The sequence below is a fragment of the Lissotriton vulgaris genome, chromosome 1_1 (genome assembly GCF_964263255.1).
Source record: "Lissotriton vulgaris chromosome 1_1, aLisVul1.2, whole genome shotgun sequence".
Taxonomy (NCBI): domain Eukaryota; kingdom Metazoa; phylum Chordata; class Amphibia; order Caudata; family Salamandridae; genus Lissotriton; species Lissotriton vulgaris.
In genome coordinates this window covers 1,512,609,040-1,512,632,423 of record NC_141685.1, presented here as the reverse complement: position 1 = coordinate 1,512,632,423, position 23,384 = coordinate 1,512,609,040, and the positions used below count along the sequence as shown (strand labels likewise).

At 45.8% G+C, this 23,384-nt stretch overlaps 1 protein-coding gene across 1 annotated transcript in view; it reads right to left on the bottom strand.

Annotated features, from left to right (window-relative positions):
• Nucleotides 1-23,384, bottom strand: part of RELN (reelin) — a 1,675,658-nt gene that overhangs the window by 708,678 nt on the left and 943,596 nt on the right. Inside the window, exons 13-14 of the mRNA XM_086967429.1 lie at nt 21,092-21,204; nt 11,239-11,447 (exon numbers count right to left, since the gene is read on the bottom strand). Coding sequence (XP_086823555.1) covers nt 11,239-11,447; nt 21,092-21,204 — 322 coding nt within the window. The remainder of the gene's footprint in view (nt 1-11,238; nt 11,448-21,091; nt 21,205-23,384) is intronic.

The following is a 23,384-nucleotide window of genomic DNA, read 5'->3' as shown; positions in this document are numbered from 1 at the left end:
CCAGGTGCCAACATCCATATCTCCACTGCCACAAATGGATCGAGATCGATTACTTTCACGCTCTTCACTCTCCCAGATTTCTGTCCCCAATACATCTGCTAGATAAGTCCACTCTGGGGTGGCGTACCTTCTGCAGGGCACACGTACCCTCCTTGACCTTCGTGGACTCTCAGTTCCTGAGTCAGTCGTTTCTTCCTCCTGATCCGATTCTTCAGCGATCGGGACAAGAGTTCTTTCTTGCTTTTCTTCCGAGCTTGGCCTTCTCTTTCTCTCCGGCCAACTGGCTTCGTCACTCCTTGTCTTTCTGCTCCTTGTTCTTGGACCAGTCTCTTGGTCACTCTCAGCTTGTTCAGTTTCCGATTCAGTTTCCCAGTTACTGTCTTCTCCTGAGACGACTTCGGTCTCGCTCGTCTCTTGACCTTCGTCGACCTGTTCTGTCACAATTTCAGCCTCTTCGATCACCTCTACAGCTTGGCTTTCCCCCTCTATGGTTTCTCCACTTTCCGCTGGATTCTCATCCGAGAGAGTAGCTGTTTCTTCTAGAGGTGTTGGCACTCTTCGGGTGTGTGAAGCATGTATCCAGTTTGGCAGGCCTCCACACTTTACCGCTGTATTTGTGACAAGTATGACTTGAAACGGTCCTCTCCAGCGCACGTCTAAGCAGTTCTTCCTTACATGCTTCTTCACCAAGACCCAGTCTCCAGGACTCAGGTCATGGCACAAGTCTTGTACTGATGGAACCTCTGCAGCCTGGACCTGGAGGGACACAGAATTAATGGCATCAGATAGTCCCTTGCAGTAGTCCAAGATCAAGTCGTCTGTGATGTTCACTAGCGCTGCAGTCGGAACCGATGGCAATCTCATAGCTCTCCCCATTAGCACTTCATGTGGAGAGAGGCCTGTTTTCCTATCAGGTGTGCTACGTATGCTCATAAGAACCGCTGGAAGTGCGTCTGGCCAACTCAGGGACGTCGATGAACAAACTTTAGCCAATCTGGACTTGATTGTACTGTTGATCTGCTCTACAATCCCTGAAGCTTCTGGTCGATAGCTGCAGTGTAACTTCTGATCAATATTCAAAGCTGAGCACAACATTTTCACTATTTCGCTATTGAAATGAGTTCCTCTGTCCGATTCCAAAGAGGATGGCACCCCAAATCTCGGTATTAACTCTCTAAGTAACAGTTTCGCTACTGTAAGTGTATCGCATCTACGTGTAGGGTAAGCCTCAACCCATCTAGAAAATATGCAGACAATCACTAAAACGTATCTGAGTTTATTACATGGAGGCATTTCTATAAAATCAAGCTGCATTCTATTGAAAGGCCCCCCAGACCTTCCTATGTGACTCAAAGTAACTGGTGTTCTCTTTCCCACGTTTAGTTGCTGACAGATCGCACATCGCTGACATACTGCTTCTGCCGCTACTCTAAACTTAGGATTGAACCACGTTTGTCTGAATACTCTCACCATTGCATCTCTTCCTATGTGTGCTGATCCATGCAATTTCCTTGCCATTGGACTAACGAGTTCATTTGGTAAGACTGCTCTCCCATCGGCAGATACCCAAAAATTCATCTCGCTTTTCTCACAACCCGCTGTTTCCCAGCCCTTTTTCTCATCATCTGGTGCATTCCCTTGGACACTCCTTAACTCATCCCATGTATCTACCGTGTCTAATAACATCGTCAATTCAGTTCTTTCTTGTATTCCCCCCACTTTCACATCAGTGTGAGAATATCCCTGTTCAGCACAATAACGTGCTACTTCGTCGGCATAGCGGTTGCCTTGCGACACAAAGTCTACATTTTTAGTGTGCGCGGCACACTTGACAACGGCTATGGCTAACGGACCTTGCAATGCATCTAACAAAAGTCTCACGAATTCTCCATTCCTAATGGGAGAACCCGAGGAGGTCATGTAACCTCTTTGAGACCATAACTGCCCATAATCGTGAACTACCCCGAAACCATACTGGCTATCGGTGTATATGGTGACTCGAAGTTTGTCGCCTGCTAAGCAAGCACGAGTCAAAGCAACAATTTCAGCTACCTGAGCGGAGTGTACTCCTTCCAGGCAAGCGGCTTCTACAACTCTGGTAATCGTGCAAACTGCATAAGCTGCTCTCAGCTGACCGATATCGTCTCTTACGCATGAACCATCAACAAAGAAAATTTCATCAGGGTCAGTCAATGGCTCATCTACGATATCGGGTCTCGGTTTGGTGCATAGTTCAGTCACATCGAGGCAGTCATGATCTGCACAAATTTCATTTTCCACTTCATTCGGAAGTGGCATCAAAGTAGCAGGATTCAAGACAGAGCATCTTTTTAGGGTCACATTCTCGGCAGCCAGTATGACTTGCTCGTAGCGTGTGAGCCTGCTATTCGTCAGATGCTGAGTCTTAGTCCTGGTCATTAACAATTCCACAGAATGCGGTACATACACCACTAACTGATGTCCCATCACTACGCTTTCTGATCTCTCAATGCTGACACCCGTTGCAGCTACGGATTTGAGACATCCGGGCAACGCTGCGGCTACTGGATCTAATGTAGCCGAAAAATACGCCACTGGCCTACGCGCATCTCCGTGGATCTGAGCTAAAACTGCTAAAGCGCATCCCTCTCTTTCGCAGCAGTAAAGCAAAAATGGTTTGGTGTAATCAGGCATTCCCAAAGCCGGGGCACGACATAAGTCCTCCCTCAGCTGCAAAAATGCCATCAAACAGTCTTTGTCCCATGGTACCGGATCACTCACTCCTTTGTGCGTCAGTTGTAATAAAGGTTTTGCCTTCAGTGAGAAGTTGGCTATCCACTGTCGACAATAACCAACCATGCCTAAAAACATCCTGACCTCTCTTTGTGTGGTAGGCGCGCTCATTTTCATAATCGCCTCTATTCTGTCTGGAGACACCTTCCGTTTCCCCTTTTCAATCCTGTGGCCCAAGTATTGCACTTCAGTCTGACAATATTGCAATTTACTTGGAGACACCTTGTGCCCGTTCTCGGCCAAGTGATTTAACAAGGTTATGGTGTCTACTCTGCAAGCTTCCTCTGTTTCTGACGCAACTAGGAGGTCGTCTATGTACTGGACTAGAACTGAGTTCTTGGGCAGTACTAGACTTTCAAGATTTCTCTTTAAAAGCTGGTTAAAGATCGATGGGCTTTCTGTATACCCCTGAGGGATACGACACCATGTTAAAACGCGATCTTCCAGCTTAAAAGCGAAAAGATACTGGCTCTCTTCATCTAAAGGGATCGAAAAGAAAGCCTGGCACAAATCTATCACGGTGAACCATTCAGCTTGGAACGGTATCTGAAATAATATCACTGATGGATTCGGTACCACTGGACAACATGAGACAACAATATTATTAATCTTTCGAAGATCCTGCACTATTCTGTACTTTCCACTAGGTTTCTGCAAACCCATAATCGGTGAGTTACATGGACTACCCACGATCTCCTTCAGTATTCCCTGTTTAATCATGGATTCAATCACAGGCTTTATTCCTGCAATCGTCTCCGGTGTCAACTTGTATTGTGGGGTTCTTGGGTACTCAGCATTGAGTCTTACCAAGATCTTTACTGGTTCTACCCCCTTGATCAATCCTATTTCTTCTCCAGTAAAATCCCACACCTCAGCTGACACTTTCTCCCTCAAGTCCTGTGGAAGCTCCTCCACTGTTAGGGTAGGATATAGTTCCACGCATTCCTGCGAGTTGACAACTTTGAAATCGGCATCTTCATCATTTGTCTGTACTTCTACTCCTTCAGGTGTGCAATGTATTGTGCAATTCAGTTTACACAATAGATCTCTTCCTAGCAAACACACAGGACTAGAATCACAGATCACAAACTGATGTTCGTCACTGTAATTCCCTATCTTCACTGACACTGGTTCCGTCAGAGGATTCGTCATCCTCTTGTTTGCGACTCCTACCACCTGAATCATTTCTCCTGATACGGGCAGACCTGGGACTACCGCTGATCTCAACGTGGATCTAGTGGCTCCCGTATCCACCAAAAAGGTCGTAGGACATCCAGCTACTTCAGCCTCTACGTATGGTCCTCTCTGATCTACTTCCAGGGCTGCTCCTAAAGTGCAGTCTTCTTCCCTATTCACTCGTTGCCCTGTAAGAGGATCAACGTAGTAGCATTCTTCTCCTCCTACGAACAATGGCATTTGTCTGTAGGTTTTCCCTCCATTTGCAATTCGAGGCGGTTGAGGAAACGGGGCTCGAGGAGTCTGAGTCCCCCCTTTGATAAACTTTCCTTTCGGGACTGTCGCTCCCTTAACCACGTTGTTCTGTACCTCTTCCTCCTCCTGTTCTAACTCCCCTGTCTCAATATTGTACGGACACTCGCGTCTCCAATGTCCCACTTCGTTACACTGATGACACCTGGTTGTCCTTTTCAATGTCGCGATATCCATTCTCGGTCTCGGTCTTTCTTCCTCTTCTCTATTCTGATTGTTCTGTTTCTTTGCCTGCGTTACTGTTCCCTGCTGTCGCTGTCCACCCTTTCCAGCTGCTTGCATCTGCACTAACATTAACTTTTCCTTGAGCTTCTTCGCCTTCGAGTCTATCTCATCGCTACAATACCTTGCATACCTCAGAATTTCGTCTAAAGGTTTGTTCTGCCAACAGATCAAGTGCTGTTGAATCATTAGGCTTATGTCCGGTCTCAATCCGAGAACAAACTTCGACACAAACTGTCCTATATCTTTAGGATCCATTATGTCTAACCCGCTGTACTGTTTGAATGCTTTCAGTAACCTCTCATAGAACTCGTGAACTGTCTCTTTAGGCTCCTGAGTTGTTCGATCTATCTTAACCCAGTCTATATCCTGCACTGGCACTTTCTCTTTTAGCCATGTTATTACTCGCTCGTATTTTTCCATGACTCTGTCTGATGGACCACCTGTCTGTGCATCTCTCTGAGGCTCACAAGTGGGCCATTCAATACTAAGTTTGCATGCCGTCCACAAATCTCCGGGTACCACGATATCGAACAATGTGTTCAAATCGATCCAGAGAACCTTAGAGATCTTCACGAATCTCTCTACCTGCTTGTACCACTCAACGGGATTTTCTCTAAGCTTCGGGAAGGAATTTGTGAATGCCGCTAAATCCCCCCTACTCCATGGTACATGCACGTAGTTTCCGTTCGCGATCTCTCGCAAAGGGAAAGCTTCCATTCTCATTAGGTCTGTATCCTGAGACTTCACAAGTGTACTCCGTCTGACAGATCCCTTCTTGGACCATCTTTCCTCCCATCTATCCAGATCTCTCCAAATTCTAATACACATGACCAATTCTCTTATGTGCACTCTCAGTCCAATCGTTCTGCGCTCATCTAAATCTAAATCCGTGCAATTCAGCCTATGATTGGCCTGCAAAGCTTTAGTTCGTGATATGTCTATCATGTACTTATCGGCCAATTCAGATAACTTTTCGTGAGCTGCCCTTGCTTTTCGAGTAACATCCTTAGATAAGAACAATATCTCATCTGGTGCGTACAGATCTAGCCTCTCGATTGCCACTGTGCCATCAATTATTTCATCTAAGTCTGATTTTAAACTCATTACATCTATGCGTCTAGCTTTTATTTCAGCTCTCAGTACGTCAGTCCTAGGTTGTTCTCTTATATCCCTCTCTCCTCCACTATGCGCCCTACGCCTGAGCACAGGTGAGTTATGAGGAATCTTTCTTCCATCTCTTTGTTCCCACCTCTCTAAATCCCAAGCCTTTCCATCTTCCCTTGGGGTGTGGTGGAACAATGCTCCTTCCTTCAACCCTACATTCTGTCTTTTGGACTCGGTTTCTCCGGATACAAGATAAGATCCTCCGTGATGTTCTAAACCACTGTAACTTGCTTGCTGTCTGGTATCACTTAACAAACGATAGGGTCCTTCATGGCTCTCCATGCTCCCGCGATCTCTTTCGTGATCACCGGATGTATGGCGAGACGTTTCGCGACTCCCTATATTCTCATGACTTCGTTCTAGATCACCGGACGCATGGCGAGACCCATCGCGACTCTCCATGTTCCCGTGATTCCAATGTTGGACATTTTCATCCGGAGCATGGTGTGTGCACCTAAAGGTATTCCGGTACTCCTGCGTCCTTTGTTCTCCCTCACTGAAAGTGACGCGAGGCACTTCGCCACACCCTGCACTCCTGTCATTGCACATTTGCCTATTGCCACTAATGGTAGGACAATTATCTCTTCTGCTTCCTTGACTCCCTCTCTCCCACTCCGGGCTGCTTTCGCCAGCTCCACAATGAGAGAGGACCTTGTTATCCTGGTCTCTCCACTCAGCTCCTGTTTCTAAACTTTTATTCCTAGCCTCCTCAGCAGTGTCCCATTCTTTCAGATATTCCCTTAATTCCTTATAGGATTTCGGTTTTGGTCCCCTCAAATCCATCGATCCTCTTTGATCTCCTTGTCCTATCCAGGGACCCGTTGCGGAATCTAATGGGGTACTCCGACTTACTGGTGCTAATCTCTGTCTTTGAGGATTCATCGTGTCATTCCTATTCTCCATCTCTGCCCTTTCCCTGTCCCATCGTGCCTGTTCCTCCTGCTGGACCCCCTCTGGGTTGTAGATTGACACTATAGGGCCTATGGTGACAGGTACTTGTAAAGCGTCTGGCATTTGGTACGACCTCGCACATTGCGTTTCTGGTACCTTCTGGACCACAAATCTTCCCACTACTCTCTGTTCGGAACTAGTTTGGGGTATTTCCTCGCTCTTGTTGGAGTCCCACTCTGTTACTGGGATCGATTTATATTCTCCCCATCTAGCTCCGTCCCCTTGCTGTAATATGGGACTTGCGGATTCACCGCTATATGGAGGTGGTCTCTCTGTTAACAGCCTCTCTAACAGGTCTTCTTCCGTTTCGCTATCCTCATCTTCCTCTTCTAGGGGTTTCTTTTCTCCCGTAGCTTCTATCATGGTGAACAGTTTGTCTGCTTCTATCTTTTGCACTCTCCACTTCTTAGCTTCTTCATCCCATTTAGCATCCTGCAATGCCTTTACTGATCGTCTCACTCTTTCCTGACGCCTCTTTACGCCTTTTGCGTGTGCTGCTCTAAACCATGCACTAAGAGCTTCGAATTGTGTTGGCCTCGGTAGAGGTCTTGTTGCAAGCATTACCGCTTTCAGTTGGTTCAACACATCTAGTTTAAATGTTCCGAATCTCGGAAACGTCAGTTCCTTTTCCCCTTCTGTTAGCCTATTCCACTCGGAAATCCATAATATCGAGTGTAAGCCTACATTTACTGCCATATGATAAGCTGGTGTGCCTTCTGGTGGAGCTTCTTCTCCAGCATATAAATTTCTTCTATTCTTCCTAAAGATTTTTCTTAAACCCTTAAAGCACTTCATTTTAGATGATCTACGATTTTCTCTTATTAATTCTCTTCCTTGTTTACGTCCCGATGACAACTTTCACCAATCCCGGTGCGACTCTCACTAGTCAGCCTATCCCAACGATGTTCCGTGCTAACCGACCAATCTCAGCGCGACTCTACGCTGACGTCACTCGTTCCTTCTGCAGCAGTTACCTTCGTTCTCAACTTGTCTCGCGATCTCACATGCGTTTCATTCATACGCCGAAAAATGACTACTTCCGTCCAAGCGATCACTTTTCTCTGACTGTACGGCCACAGTCTAACTGTAATTGTCACCTCAACTGGCGAGACGTCTTTTCCTCGTACGGTCAGACGTTCACCTCAACTGATAGGTTACTTACACACAGTAAACGTACGACCAGCATGCGTTTACTCATACACTCACTCAAACGCTCCCCCTATCATCGGTCTGCGGGCGATCAATGGTACCTCATGACCCCCATTAAATGGTAGACAAATTACTCTGGGTGTTCGATACACCCGAACCACTTAAGTCCTCTGGACATAAGATTTTATCCGGTTGCGCGCGCTCACAACCTTCCCTCAATCACACTACAGGCATTCAACTCCGCTTGACATTACAACACAGGAACAACATAAAACACCGCAATCTTACAACGCATGACCCTTATACTCACTCTCGACCGATTCTGCTGCTTTTCTCTCGACGCACCGTCAGCACCGTCTTCGGCTGCAATTCTTCTTCTGGTCGACGATGACTAGGGACCTTGGGGTAAACTAACCTGGCCTAGGTCGTCTTCCTCAAGAAGATAACCATCATTTCTCTGCTACCAACTGCGGGGAATGAGATTTTGGTATCAATTTATGATCGAATTAATAATTTATCTCATTCGTGATTTGGACCGCTAATATCTGTCATTGAGTAAAAGACAACTCCCACATAGGTTAGTTAAACCCCATTAAATGACGCCACTCTGAAGAACCACTTACAACTGATAAAGTTTTAAGGCCTTTATATAAAAGTCAGATTTAGAATGCGAATACAATCTTTTCAAGATAATCAGTAATTTAAAGTTTCAATGTAGAGTGGTTCCCTTTGCGTCATCTATAGAAAGAGAAAATCATCAAGTTAAATCTGTCCCTACTCTATACTAGGTGACATCCCTATTTCGCAAGTTCCTGGTACCCTAAAAAGGTGTCAGCAGTTTGACTTCCAAAGAAGTTCAAACTCTCTTAGCCTCTAAAGGTAACTTGAGTTTAAGAAGCAGTACCCTCTCTGCCTACCCATCCGCTCTTCTAAGGGTCCTCGGCCTACTGCTCCCTTGCGCTCTGATCTCTCTCAGCGCATCTGCTCAAGGCATCTACCCTTGCCTTTGCTTTGAGCAATTCACCTCGCTGTTCCTAACCTCCAATTGCAAATTGCTACCTCCACCCCGGGGTACTGTCCCTAAAATACACAATCACAGTGTGGGTGGAACGCCCCTTGACGCCCACCTCGGACTTTCCCCGATGATGTCAGTTTCTGGCTCTTTCCATTACTTCATTTCTTCGCGTCGTCCGTTAGGTTGACCCTTCTCTTTAGATGTCATCTTCATCTTCTCGTTGGCGACTTTTAGTTGACACTTTCATCCAAAGTCAAATAACCTTAAACAAGACCTTAACATTATAACTCTTTCTTTGACCTTACTAGATCCTGTGAATGGTCATTCGAAAACAAAGCTCAAATTCCAATCGCCTCCTCTCATGTTTAGGCAATAAACTTCGTTCGACATTTGTCACCTTAAATCTAACAAATGCTAGACTCTTCGGCTCGCACCTTCAAGTGAAGACTATTCACGACTCCTGTGAGTCCACTAAATTACATACATTGGACTATGCTCTTGCGAACCCTTGGTCAGTCAGGTTATAATCACAAATGACCTAAACTCTTCTAGTATTCCTACAAACTTCTTCTACACAGTATAACCTTTAGCATACATTTTAAATGTGAACGCTTTTAGCAAATACTTCGTTCATGTGTGAATACATCTTAGCTAAAATACAATTTCGTAGAGTATAAACTTAATACATAGAATATAAAGTACATAGGATATAACCCTATACATGGAACATAACTTTATACTCTCATTGATTACATCGTTATGTGTATGCTCCTTGCACGTTTCTCCATGTTACATTTCTCTTGCCGTTTCTGCATTTAAAGTTACTCACGTTCTTCTGGTTGTAAGCATTTCTACACATTAGCCCACTACGTATACGGCCTTCTAAATCTAATACATTCTAAAGTGAATACAGTTACATTTATTTCTTATACCACGTTATCCCTTCTGTTGAACTTCATGCTATAGATGTCAACTTTACCTTCGATATACATTTCATTCCTACGTTTACACGATATGCCTCTAAATATGGCCTATACATAATTCCTATTCAAATTTGCGCTCTCTCATGTTTTTTAAGACTCATAGGGTTAATTTCAGAAAATACAACTTCTTTACCGGCAGCACAGGTACTCCTATGAAAGCACTACTAGTATCCTCGAAATGTTTTTCCAAGTCCTGGCTGTCCTTCTTATGACATGCACCTCGAAAATCGAGATCGAACATTTCTCATTAAAACAGCTGCAGTGCAAATTCGAATGAGACTCGTAGAAAAATGATATCCTTTGACCTTTATTCCAAAACAATGCTTCTTTTACGAGCTCCTTTTTGTTGCTCCAAAAAGCTCTTCACACGATATCAAACTTATTTTATTGCGTCTTCTGTGCATGTAACCTATTAATTCAGATAAGCAACATATATACTCATACACTTGCTGGCACCGGACGAGTGGCAGCCGAAGAGTTACACCCAATCATCTAACAACTTTTCTGGACGTATTATTAAAACACCTTCCTGAGCTCCGCCCCGTCCGGACCCCCTCTTCCGGGGCCCCCACCTACGCTCCCTGCACAGGGCCACCATGAGCCTAGAGCCGGCCCTGACCGAGGTCAGTCACCTGCCCTAAGCTGCGCCGAGTATTAGTATGATGAAGGGGCAGAAAAGTAAGGGTCAGGCCAAGAAACCTTTGAATGCAATATATTCAATAATTTTGAGATGAGATACCAGGTCTAAGAACCAACTTAAACATCAATTGGTAAAGACACAAGCTAAAATAGCTTGTGCCCAACCGTTACTGAAAACAGTGACAGAATGAACAAAGCTGTGTAAAGATACTGTGAGCAATGATAATACAAGAATAAAGAAAGACACAGCAGGTGAGAAAAGGGGGAATCTGTCAAATACACACTTGAATAGCAAAACGTTATCAGACTGGGTGTCCTTGTCTGCAGTAACTCATGGTCTGTAAAATAAATGTTAATTCCCCTGTGGAGAATTTGAACAAAAAGTTGATATGCTTGTTAAAAATTACTAGAGCTGTGGTCTGTGCTCTGCTGTGTAGTGTGTTTACGCCTGTGAATTTGTTAAAGAAAAGCGCAGTGAAGAAGAATGGATATTCCTTTGATTTCTGGAATGTGCTGGATGTCCTACTTTACTGATACTCATTACTTAATCCACAGTTCTACAGCTTTATTTATGACATCTACTCTGCAAGAGGAGACACAAGATATTTCAACATACAGATGAAAACCATACTGCAATTTTCGACAACTCAATGGTTGGTCAAAGTTAGTTTATGGGAGCCGCATACATTTTCCAGACTCTAATACAAGTAAACTATTTCCATGTAGATAATGTACAACCAGTGGTACTTCATGTGGCTATCCTAAAGATCTGGCATTTATCTGCTACTCTGCCTCACGTCAACGTAGGGTGAGGAACCATGGAAGAGAAGAGAGCACACGTAGTTGACATACCTGTTCCCCGGCTGATGTGATCCACAGCCTAAGTTAATGGAGAACTGTATCATGTGGGACTCGGTGGTAGGAAGAACAGGTAGAGCATGGAAAAAATCCACAGCCCACACGTTGCGTCGTTGACCCCGGTGGCTCTTCTGCTTCAGACAGAATTTTGTGGCAGGAGTCTGTAGCTCTGGACTGATGGCTGTGGAAACTACAGAAGGAACCTGAAAAGACACAGTTAAATGTTATGTGCATGTATGAAAACTCCACCATCTGATGGCTTATCTGTGAAACAGCTCCAGAATCAATCACCATTTCAGGGACTTTACACTTTTTAATGGAAGATACTGAAGGAGGAGCTATGAACTTTTTTATTTAATTGCTCTAAAAAATGTTTTCAATTGCTGTGTATAGTATTTTAAACCTTTTTTGAAAGGGACTTTAACAATCCTATCTGACAACACTTGCATCTGTTTTCTGGTAGAGCTTACACTGAATGCCATGATGTGGTTCTACAAATGAATGCTGTTACTAAAATTATGTATTCGTTTGAGACATATGTCAGTGTACATTAAATGTTTCCATTGGTGGGCGGCATCGACGCCTTCATAGGGAATAATCGACATGCCCCCCCCCCCCCCCCCATTTCCGAGTCCACCCCTCCGGCCTCCTCTCCACTCTTCCCCCCCAAGATTTTTTACTCCGTAGATGCGCCCAGTGCAATTCGCATGCCCAGCTCCCTCGGCTCAGTCCACATCCCTCTCCCCCACCCCCTTTTCCCAAGTTAGTTCATTCCCCTCCGGGGCTTTCTCTTTTCTCTTTTCTCTCTCCCTCCCTTCGCAGGGACACTGCTCTCTTTACCAAGTTCCCTCACCCCAAATTCTCCTTGCGCTCAAGCTGCATCAGTTCTAAGCGGCCCATGCCCCTACTCCACGCGCCCTTGGAATATTGTATACATCTAACGGGCATGTCTGTACTATTGTATTACCTTCGCCGCATTATGATGTATTGTGAAAATTATTCCCATTGACAAATATCAATAAAAAGGTTTTACAAAAAATTTTTTTTTTAAATGTATCCATTGGTGAATCACATGACATTCTATAATTTTTAGATGCACATTATCCAATATAGGGTTTGAAGTACAAGTTACTTACCTTCGTTAACGGTGTATCTGGTAGAGACGATTCTAGCTGCAGATTCCTTAACGTAGAATTATCAGGAACATTTTCTTTGCCACAGTATCTCAGCGCGCCGGGGTCGGTACCACGTGACTCAGCCCTGACGTCGTCCGTGGGTGTGAAGTCAGGAAGGTCACATAAACCCCACCCGGCGGGCTGACGTCAGTTTTCTTCGGAGAACTTTTCCGCACCACAACGCAGAGCCATCACAAACAAAACTGTGGGGAGTATGGGAACAGTGTGCGAAAAAGTAGTAAATAGAAAATGAAACAAAAGGAGAGGAACAGCACCATTTGGGAAAGTGCTAGGCACTAAGGTACTGAAGCCATATCTGGGAAAGAGCAGAGCACCGCTCTGAGGAGCAACCTTGCAAGCTAAGGCAACATCCTCCCAGGAGACAGAAAAACATGTGAGGAACATCATAGCAGACAAAGAGAGTCTGCAACCACAACCCACAACAGTGAAGGGCAACAAGTACGGAACAGATGAGTAATGGCAAGTTACCCCATGACCACACCAACAAGGAGAGGCGCGTTCTCTGTAAAGAACAAAGGGTCGAGGCACAACCACGAGACCCCAGCCAGAGGACTGCAGAGGAGTCAAAAGATCAAGCAATGAGAAAGGGCATGAGCAGGCCCCACACCAGAGTACCAGGGTGCAGGGGCACATAAGTACCCCTGGGCCCCCAACCAATCAGCAGTAAGGAAGGAGTGAATCAAACAAACAGAACAAGCATCCCACTAGGGAGGAAGGGGAAGAGGGCACTCGCAGAAGACAAAACCCACCGGAGGCAGGCAAGTGAAGAAGACTAAGCTGAAGGTCCTCGCAGAATGGGGAGGAAGGGCGGGTCGTGAAGGAATCTGCGGCTGGAATAGTTTCTACCAGATACACCATTACCCAAGTAAGTAACTTGTACATCTGATAGAGACTACTAGCCACAGATTCCTTAACGCAGAATAGATACCCTAGCCATACCCAGAAGGGAGGAGGGCCTGCGAGAGAGCCCCCCAGAAGGAAAAAAGCACAGAGCCCCATCAGGGATGTTCAATGGGAACAAGAAGGTGGCCCAGCTCCCACCAAGCAGAAGGAAGCAAGGACCAGGCGAGGGGAGGCCAGGACACCCCCAGTCCAACCAAGGTACCAGGGACCTCCACCAGAAAGCCCCAGGCGACAGACAACAGCAGAGGAGCACCGAGAGAGAAAGACTTACCCCAAACTCTAAGGAGAAGAGGTAGAAATGGGCCAATGCTCTCCACAGTCGAACACACAAGCGAAGGGGGGTCAGCGGAACCGGCCTCAGCCTCGGGTCAGCGGACAAGGTAGGAACTGGTCCCCAGTCAAATAAAACAAGAGAAGAAAGACATAGCCTCGCAAGGCTCCAGCAGAACAAAAGACAAGGGCACACAACAAGGCTCCCGGCTGTGGTGCAGAAGAGCAGGCGTTCACAACCAGCAGCTGGCAAGTACCATGAAGCCGAGCACCCAAACCAAGCAGAGCGCAAGACGCAGGCAAAGGCCAGGGGCATCCAGAACAACCCCCAAAAGGGAGGCCGTTCCAGACAAAACCGGCTCACAAAAAGAAGTGGGACCAGCCAGAAGGGAGGAGGAGAATCACGCAGGACGGACAAGGCCGTCCACCAGAACACAGGAAAAACCAACCCCCCTGGAACACCAGACAGAGGACCATGCCGAAACGCCGGACAAAAAGGGGCGGAAACGCCACAGCACAACGCCACAGACGGCATACCAAAGCTGGTCCAGCGATTCAACGGAGACTGAAAAGGACAGAATTTGGAGCAGCGCAAGCTACGCCCAGACAAGATCAAGGACACTGCACCAGCGGTATACAGTAACACCAGGAAGGCAAGGAACCCGCAGGGGGAGTCCACCCCCTCCCAGCATAGGACAGAGCTATACAATGGGTACAAGTACCTCACTTAGGGTAACACACGTCCCAAAGAAAAAACATGGGAACCACTCTTAGGGAAAAAATCCTGCATCAGAGCACAAGAACAGAAGAACCTGCGGTTAGAACCACAGACGGCTTATCAATCTGCCAAAAAATGCACAATTGCTAAAGGGGCTGAACAAGCAGCCAACAGGAGAGAAGGGCCAACCTAAGGACCCCGAAGGCACGTCAAATCTCACAGAACATACAGATGGGCCACTCAAAACACAAGATTCCAGGAAGACGTTGGGATAACACCTCACATCAAGCCCCAGAGGATCAACAAGCCAAGCTTACGGAGGGGGAGGTGGACAGAGCCCAGCAAGGAGACGTTGAATGGCAGAGTCCCCATGGGTGTTAAAAAAAGAACCCCATCAAAGGGCAGGTCAACCAGAAGTCCCTAATATTCTCAGGAAAAACACCATCTCGCAACCAAGCATGGCAAAGGAGAGCCACAGAACTGGCCATAGCACGGCCGAGAGCATCAGCAACATCAAAGGCCGCACGGAGAATAAACGCGGCCAACTCCCGACCATCCAACACATGGTGCAGTAGATCAGCGCGGGCACCCTCCTGGGAGATGTGAGACAGAAGGGACTCCACAGAATCCCACAAATTGGAGGTAGCCCTGGCCAACACACAAAGTGTGTTGAGAACTCGAAAAGCAGCACCAGAGGAAGCAAAGATGCTACGCCCCCATGAATCCAACCATCAGGCCTCCCGAGATGGAGGAACCAACACCACAGGCAGGGACGGAAAAGCAGTCCGCAGAAGAGAGCCCTGAGTAGAAGGGTGGATGGAAAGGCAGACTGGGTCGTGCGGAGCAGGTCGGTGGCGATGTAGGAGTGGCAGAGGCACCGCATCACCCATTGAAGGACGCCCCCAAGCCCCCAGAAGAGAGTAGTGGAGCGAAGCTTCGAATGGAAGGAGCAGCTCCCGTCCACCAGAGCCCTGGTGAAGAACTTCCAACAGATGATCCGTAGGGAATGGGGTGACAGGGTCACCCATTCGTAAAATGCCAGCGGCCGTGGAAATAGCTCAAACAAAGGCAACACTGGCCTCCGTAGGTTGCCACGGGGGAGAAAGCAATTCCTCCATGGGAGATCGCTGTAAACTAAGCCGTCCGTCCCCAAGTACAGCTGTAGGAAGAAGAGGCAAGCCCCTGAATGGTGGGGAATCCACGGACGAGTGGGGAACCTGAGCGGCCCCCGGGGAAGGCGGAGAAGCCGGCAGAGCAACCAACCGCGAGCTGCGGAAGAGAGGGTACGAGGTTTGGGGCTGTGGGGACGGCGAGGAGCCCTCCCTGGAAGACGGCGGAGAAAAAGCAACAATGCGGCGTGCCGTCTCTGGAGAAGAAGAAACCTGGAGATGACAAACCTCCAGGGAGGAAGGAACCTCTGGAGATGAGTTGAGGACCCGACGCCGGCAAGGCGTCGTGGAGTCCGCCAGAGGTGCTGGTTCGATGTCGAAAGGCGGTGGAGTGGAAAATGGCAGCGCTGAGTTGACCTCCACCACCACATGCTCCCTGGCAGAATGAGGCGGGTCAGAGTCGGTTTGGCTAAGGAACGGGGCCGAAAAGGCACTGGCTTGACCTTATACGAGGCAGTCGTCCACGTAGAGGACCGAGAGGGACTCGGGAAAGCACCCCAGGCCCCAGCCTCCACCCGCGGCACTCCCAGGGCCGGGGAGGAAAGCCTTCATGCCGAAAAGGCACCGGCTCCACCTCCGGCTAGGCAGCCGCCTGCTCAGAGGACCGAGGGGGACTCTGGGACAAGCCCTGAGTCCCGGCGATCTCCTGCAACGCTACAGGGAGACCCGTAGGGATTTGCAGTGAGGCAGGGACGCCGTGGGTCGAAGAGGGGAGCCCTGCAGGACCGCACCTCAACGACACCATCCTCCTACAACCTGAAGCGGAACCCGGCGGCGTCAGGGCCGAACCCGCCAGCGACTCCGCAGAAGGCCCGAGCGAGGCAAGGGATCCGCGGACGTCTCAGGAAGTGGAGGAGGGGCCAAAGAAGCCTGCAGAGCTGCAGCGTAGGCTGTCATTTGGGCCCTAGTTGCCCCGATGCCAGGAAAAGGCTGGAAGAGTGGCGACAGGCGAGGGCGCACGTCCCTAGGGGAACCCAAGCCCTCTGCCAAACGAGAACAGTGCCTCGGAGACAAGCTGCAGGACTTACCAGCCGGCAAGCAATGCCCTTGAGGCCATGGCGAAGAGCGATGCCATAGTTGGAATCAGCGGCTCCTTGCGTCCGAGGTAGGGGACGGACGATGGGACCACACCAACCTGGACAAGCGGGCTGACAGCAATTTCATCTGAGGCTCCCGCCATGGCTTTGGTTTGAGGTGCTGACAAGCGTCACAGTCCGTCGAGTTATGGTGCTCGCCCAAACACCACGTACAGAGAGGGTGAGGGTCCGTTGCCGACATCTGACGTGCATAAGAGGTACACGTCTTGAAGCCCGAAGGCATTCTCACACTGTTCCTCAACGCAAAGCAAGAAAAGAAGGCCTGAAAACAGGCCAGGACACGATCTAGATCCGTGTTGCATGCGGAAAAGAGAAAAATTTACGTCAGCGCATGGGGGTGGGGCTTATGTGACCTCGCTGACGTCACGCCCACGGACGTCAGGGTGGAGTCACATGGTACCAACCCCGGCGCTCAGAGATGCTGTGGCAACGAAAATTTTCTGGATCCAGTCTCACGCCTGGGGATAATTCTACATTAAGGAATCTGCAGCTAGTAGTCTCTATCAGATATTGCAGCACAACCCAATTTAAAAATGCATTGTTCCAGAAATCGCCAAGCCAAGAGCAGCACCAGAGTTGGTGAACCAGAGTCATATCTAACTCAACATTCATTTTTAGAAATAAACAGTAGCTGACCCCTACCACCTCAAATCAGTTGCTTCAGTCTCTCTTCTGGGAATCATGTTCCAGACTGGGTCAATGGACAAAGACATTGTGCTGATTGAAACTGAAAAAATCTAAAGAAGCAGAAGATGCAAATATTCTTCCCTGTGCCTTCTAAACCTGTCAATTCAATACTTCAAACTCAAGTCACATTTTCAAGTGGCCATTGCAGGGAAGCTCCCATAACGAAAGCTTGTAGTGGTCACATGGCTCATAAACCAATGCCTTGCAAACCCTGTCTACTGATGGGATTACACGTGTAGATCGGCCTGATGGTACCATCAGTGAACATTGGGTGAGAACAACCTTATTTGCATTTGCCTGACTACTGGTGCAAAAGCTGGAATTGTAGACGTTGGTGAAATTACTGAGCTCACTCTAAAGGCGATATCTACTGAAGTTGTAATCTCTACAACATCTGAAGCACAAGCTACCTTTTTGTACTTTTCCCTGGTTCCATTTGGCAATGCAGATTTTTTTTTTTTTAGTAAAATCAAAGTTTATTTACACAATAGTCTATAAACCATACACATGACCATGGATCCACTTAACAATAGTAATTTTTACATCATAGTTCAATTTAACACTCAATACACATTTAAAACCCTAAAAACACTAAATTGACATTTTTCATATTTTAAAATCTTAATATCTTAAAATTTCCCGTTTTCCTTGCTTGTCTCCCTTACAGCTTCTCTTATTGCTTTCAAAAATTTCCCCAACGCAATTGTAATATCTAAAAACGACATTTCTGTAAGGAGAACGACAGCCTCTGATCGTTTGTTCACTTTATACTTTAAAAATATTGGACGTAAAAAATGTTTACGCACTTTTAAAATCCATTTACAATCCAGTAGTATATGTAAAATATCGTTCTTCACACCTAGGCCACATTTACAAATACCATCAGGTTGGATCAGGGTTGCTTTTAATTTACTATCAATCTTCCATGGATTTAAGCCTACCCGCACCTTCATGATTTCGTACCTCAACCCTTTACTGGGTAGCACATCCAAATATGGAAACCGGACCTCCTTTTCCCATTCATTCCTTACCCAGTTCACTGATTTTTTCGACTTCAGGTACTCCAGATCTTGTGATCTGGAATATTCATACCCTCGGTCCCTAAGCATTTTCTTAGTAAAGACTATGTCCAATAGAGGTTGTTCGAGGGTCAACTGTAATTGTGCAGTTACAAGCTGGAGGATTTTCCTCACTTCTCGGGCCCAATGTAAGCTGCTTGCTTGTATTTCCTTTCTGCACCAAATTGACACCTTCTGTTCATCACCAGGCATCTGGCGGTTCCAAAATCTTAACAATGACATTTGTGCCTTTACCTCCCATGCCGTCAAGCCTGCCTCCAATCTAATAGCTTGCAACATGGAACCATTAGGTAGGGACAACATCATTTTAATTATCTTTCCCTCCTCCTGGTCCCAACCCCTTTTACCACTCAGATAGAGCACTTCAGCGCCGTAAAGAACTTGTGGGGGTACCATAGCTTCAAATGCCTTTAGTAACGGTCTGTGCGACATTTCACCATAGTCCTTGTTAAATTTTTTCAATCCACAGACCGATGAGGCCGCCTTTGAAGTTTGTGCCGCCACGTGGGTATTCCACTTTAATGCACTGTCAAACCAAAGGCCTAAATATTTATATTCAATGCAGATTACAAAAAAATCCGACTCTAGATGTGTAACGCCCTACAAAAATGATGATATGTTTTAAGTCCCTAAATATAGCCAGTTTCACTTTCCAACTTTTACTCAATATAACATTCTAATTTCGAGGGTTTCGTAACAGGATTAGGTGCATACCAACATTTTTATATTTGTTCTGTATTCAAGGTAGGTATTTCGTGAGCCTAAACTTTTGACTCTCATTTATTTTGGACTATTGTTTACGTCATCCATCTTTATTTGTTATGATTGCATTTATTGTGCTATCGCCAGAATGATACTGCAGTGCCTTATGTAACGGTAACGCTGTAAGAGGGTTTCCAAAGCTTTAGGGGCAATCCCATTCCTTGGATTACATAAAATGTTACATAATAGGTGCTGATTTTAAGCTAAGTTTGGATCAATGTATGTGTTTAATGTTGACTCTGAGGGCTGCTATGCAGTTGGGTTAGAGATCAACTCTTACTTTTTTGTATGCACCTACGTTAAAGGCTTGCCTAATTTATTATAAACCCCAAACATGCAAAATATTTTACAACATTCTATTTGGAAATAAGGGGTTTTATTAACTGAGCTGTAGGAACTATGAGTACTCTCTGGGGATCAATACATTTTTTATAGAAAACATATTTTAAGAAACATCATAGGTAAAATGTCTCTAGCATTTCATTAAAATGTGCCTGAAAATAGTTGTACATCTCTTTAATTGACTATATCAGGATTCCAACGGACACATCTTCCCACAATGATAATTCGCCGCCGAAAATGAGTAAACGCACTCCCAGAACTCACGGGTGTTCCTTACCCGCTTCTTCTGTTCCCACCCTGCTCAGATACTATCATTGCCAATTTAATTCAGCTTCCAGTTGCCGGATGGGCAAGCAGGAGAGCCAAAAAGAGGAGACCAATCACCTAGCATGTCTAGAGAGATGTAAAATTCATCCCGCTGTCTTGAGATACATCAAGTGGAAAGTGAAACAGGCATTAAAACGGCCCTAGATATCTTTACGCTTACAGGGTGTTGCAGCGGTTGAGTTTTACAAGGATAGCATCAGTCACTTTATAAATTGTTGAGCATCTTAAAGTATGTCTTGGATTAGCATCAGTCTCTTTATATATAGATATATTCAATCACAATACACATTTGGGCACACCTCTGCCACCCACTCCCATCGCTTTCCACTGGCATGATTTTAGAGATGAGGTTATACGGCTAGCAGCAGTTACCACGTACTATGGGACTCTTTCTGTTTTTAACAACTACTACCTCTCAGAAAATGGAGGTGCTATAAAGTATGTTGCTTTTGCTTCTATCCCTCATATTACAAAGACAGTCAGCAATTGAATCAACACATAACTCTGCTCTACCAAATCCATCTTCTCGGGGAAGACATGATTTTGCAAGCTTTTGAACTGCTGTCCAGTCGTTTGGGAAGGCACACACACATGAATGCAATGCTCTCCTCCATGGACTTTAATAGTCTTCTTTAGAGTGACTCAAAGCAAATATGAATTCACCCTCTGACCTCCAAACGTGTAAAAACATTATTCCAAACAAGCTCTCTGCTGATAAAACCCTACGGGTTTTCTTTAAGGCACCTATCTGATTCAAGGTCTACTGCCACGTCTAAAAAGAGGTCCACCTTTACTTTTAACATTCAACTCCTAAGAAACCTGCCCGATTCATGTTTTGCTCCTCTTCTATGCGGATCTCAAAACAATGTTATTCTTGACCTAAGCACTTCTATACAGGCTGGTTGCTTCTACTCCAATTATGGTATTCACAATGAACATCTCTGTTCTTTATCTTCATGGTCAATGTACATGTATAAGAGGTAACACAGGTTATTTTTCTATCCCTCCGTTTAATCTAAAATGGTTTGTTTCCTTGAGGCTAAGTCAATGCTACAGAAATTTACATACACAATGAATAAAGTAAATAGCTGCATCATTAATTAAAAAGTATCAACAGTTCTTGCTTCACTTGAATCTAGCATCTTACTGCCACAGTATAAAAATTCACATACGGGGATACATTTATTTTTACATTGAGGATATTTTTAGCCAAAGCAAAAATGGTGTAAATGTAATACTACGTACAAATATCGATGTACCATATCACTGAATTGCAATCTTGAGAATATATAAGTACCTTGTAGGATGAGTAGGAAAGGGTATCAATAATGATGTGTTCTTTCTTTCCTTCAATCTTTGCGTAAAGCATAACGTCATTGTCATGAGATTCTCCGGGGTCACACCCTCCTCCTGCAAAACATAGAACCAGATACGTTACTCAGGATACACAGCATACAGTGTGTCTTTACATGCCAGTAAACAAGCCCTTTAATAGGATTTCAGGAGCATCCATATTCTTCAACATAAAAGTAGCACCTTGTATGTGGGGGGGCTCGGATGCATAATGACATAGTAAGGCCACAAATCTAGACAGACACAAACATTAACAGCATTGAAGGAATATGCAGCAATTTCTGATGTGCAGTTTCTAACTTCGAAAATTATATTTTACACCCAGTCCCCTTGCGACTGACAGCAGGCTAGATCAGAAAATCACGTTAGTCCCTCAGCAGAGTTGTAGGTGTATGCCCTGAGCAAAAGGCATTAATGTTTCCACAGAACATTGTAATGGTCTCCAGTGAAAACAACCACAGGGCAGAAGGTGAATAATGGCTGGTATCCGCTTCTAGCACCAACATTCAAATGTACTCTTTCTACTTCTCTCTGCTTAATTTAAGACATCCTGTCAGTAAAGGGTGTGGTGTTCCAATAGTAGTATAGACCAGTCCGCCTTGGCTACACCAGTCGCTAAATATGCCTTAACAGTGGGCCATGATGCTTTATTGAATGATATAGACAATTTTAAATGACATAAAGAAATCTGTGAGGCCAGAGTAGGTACATCTGTTCCTAAGACTTAATGTGGATCCAGAGTCTCTGATGATTGTGAGCTTCCAAGGCAAATCTTGCCTGTGGTACACAGCTTACTCTGGTTACTTGCAGATAACAAAAAAGTGCAAAGCTTGTAGTGTGAGTAATAGTGGCAAAATGATAGTTACTTGTATAGTAGCATATCATAACAAGCATTGGAAATGCAATAGAGCTCGCATTAGGAAAGTTTGAGCTATTGGTCTTATAAATTTTTTTTTTTTTATTTATGTGTTATTTTTTTTAAATAGCTAAATTAATAGCTTTGTCATTTACAATGCCAATAGTTATAACTTTCACAAACGTGACACCTGTAGCATTTGTAATGCAACATGTTTTGTATTTACGTGACTTAGATGTATTGATATTACAAATAACAAAGGCTTTTAATTTTTTTAAATAATTAATACTTAAATATTTTTATTTAATTTGTAATGGCAATAGCTTAAACTTTTGTAAATAACTTTTGTGAAGATTATGTTCAGTGTTTTTTATTGTGACGAAAATCCAAGAACAGAAGTGAAATATTAACATCTTTTTGTGATTTGTAATATAGCGTGAAAGCATGAAAACAGCTTGAAACATTCAAAGAACATATTTGACCAGTGATGCTGTGGTTGCGCTGAGTGATGCTGTATTTGCGCTGAGTGATGCTGTGGTCGCGCTGAGTGATGCTGTGGTCGCGCTGAGTGATGCTGTGGTTGCGCTGAGTGATGCTGTGTTTGCGCTGAGTGATGTTGTGGTCGCGCTGAGTGATGCTGTGGTTGCGCTGAGTGATGCAGTGGTTGCGCTGAGTGGTGCTGTGGTGGTGCTGAGTGGTGCTGGGGTGGTGCTGAGTGGTGCTGTGGTGATGCTGTGGTGATGCTGTGGTGATGCTGTGGTGGTGCTGAGTGATACTGGGGTGATGCTGAGTGATGCTGGGGTTGGGCTGAGTTATGCTGGGGTGGTGCTGAGTGGTGCTGTGGTGGTGCTGAGTGATGCTGTGGTGGTGCTGAGTGATGCTGTGGTGGTGCTGAGTGATGCTGTAATGGTGCTGAGTGATGCTGGGGTGGTGCTGAGTGATGCTGTGGTGGTGCTGAGTGATGCTGTGGTTGCGCTGAGTGATGCTGTGGTTGCGCTGAGTGATGCTATGGTTGCGCTGAGTGATGCTGTGGTTGCGCTGAGTGATGCTGTGGTTGCGCTGAGTGATGCTGTGGTTGCGCTGAGTGATGCTGTGGTGGTGCTGAGTAAGGCTGGGGTGGCACTGAGTGATGCTGGGGTGGCGCTGAGTGATAATGTGGTGTTGCTGAGTAATCCTGGGGTAGCGCTGAGTGATGATGTGGTGATGATGAGTGGTGCTGTGGTGGTGCTGAGTGATGCTGGGGTGATGCTGAGTGATGATGTGGTGATGGTGAGTGGTGCTGAGTGATGCTGGGATGGTGCTGAGTGATGCTGTGGTGGCAATGAGTAATGCTGTGGCGTTCAGTGATGCTGTAGTGGCGCATAGTGATGTTGTGGTGCCC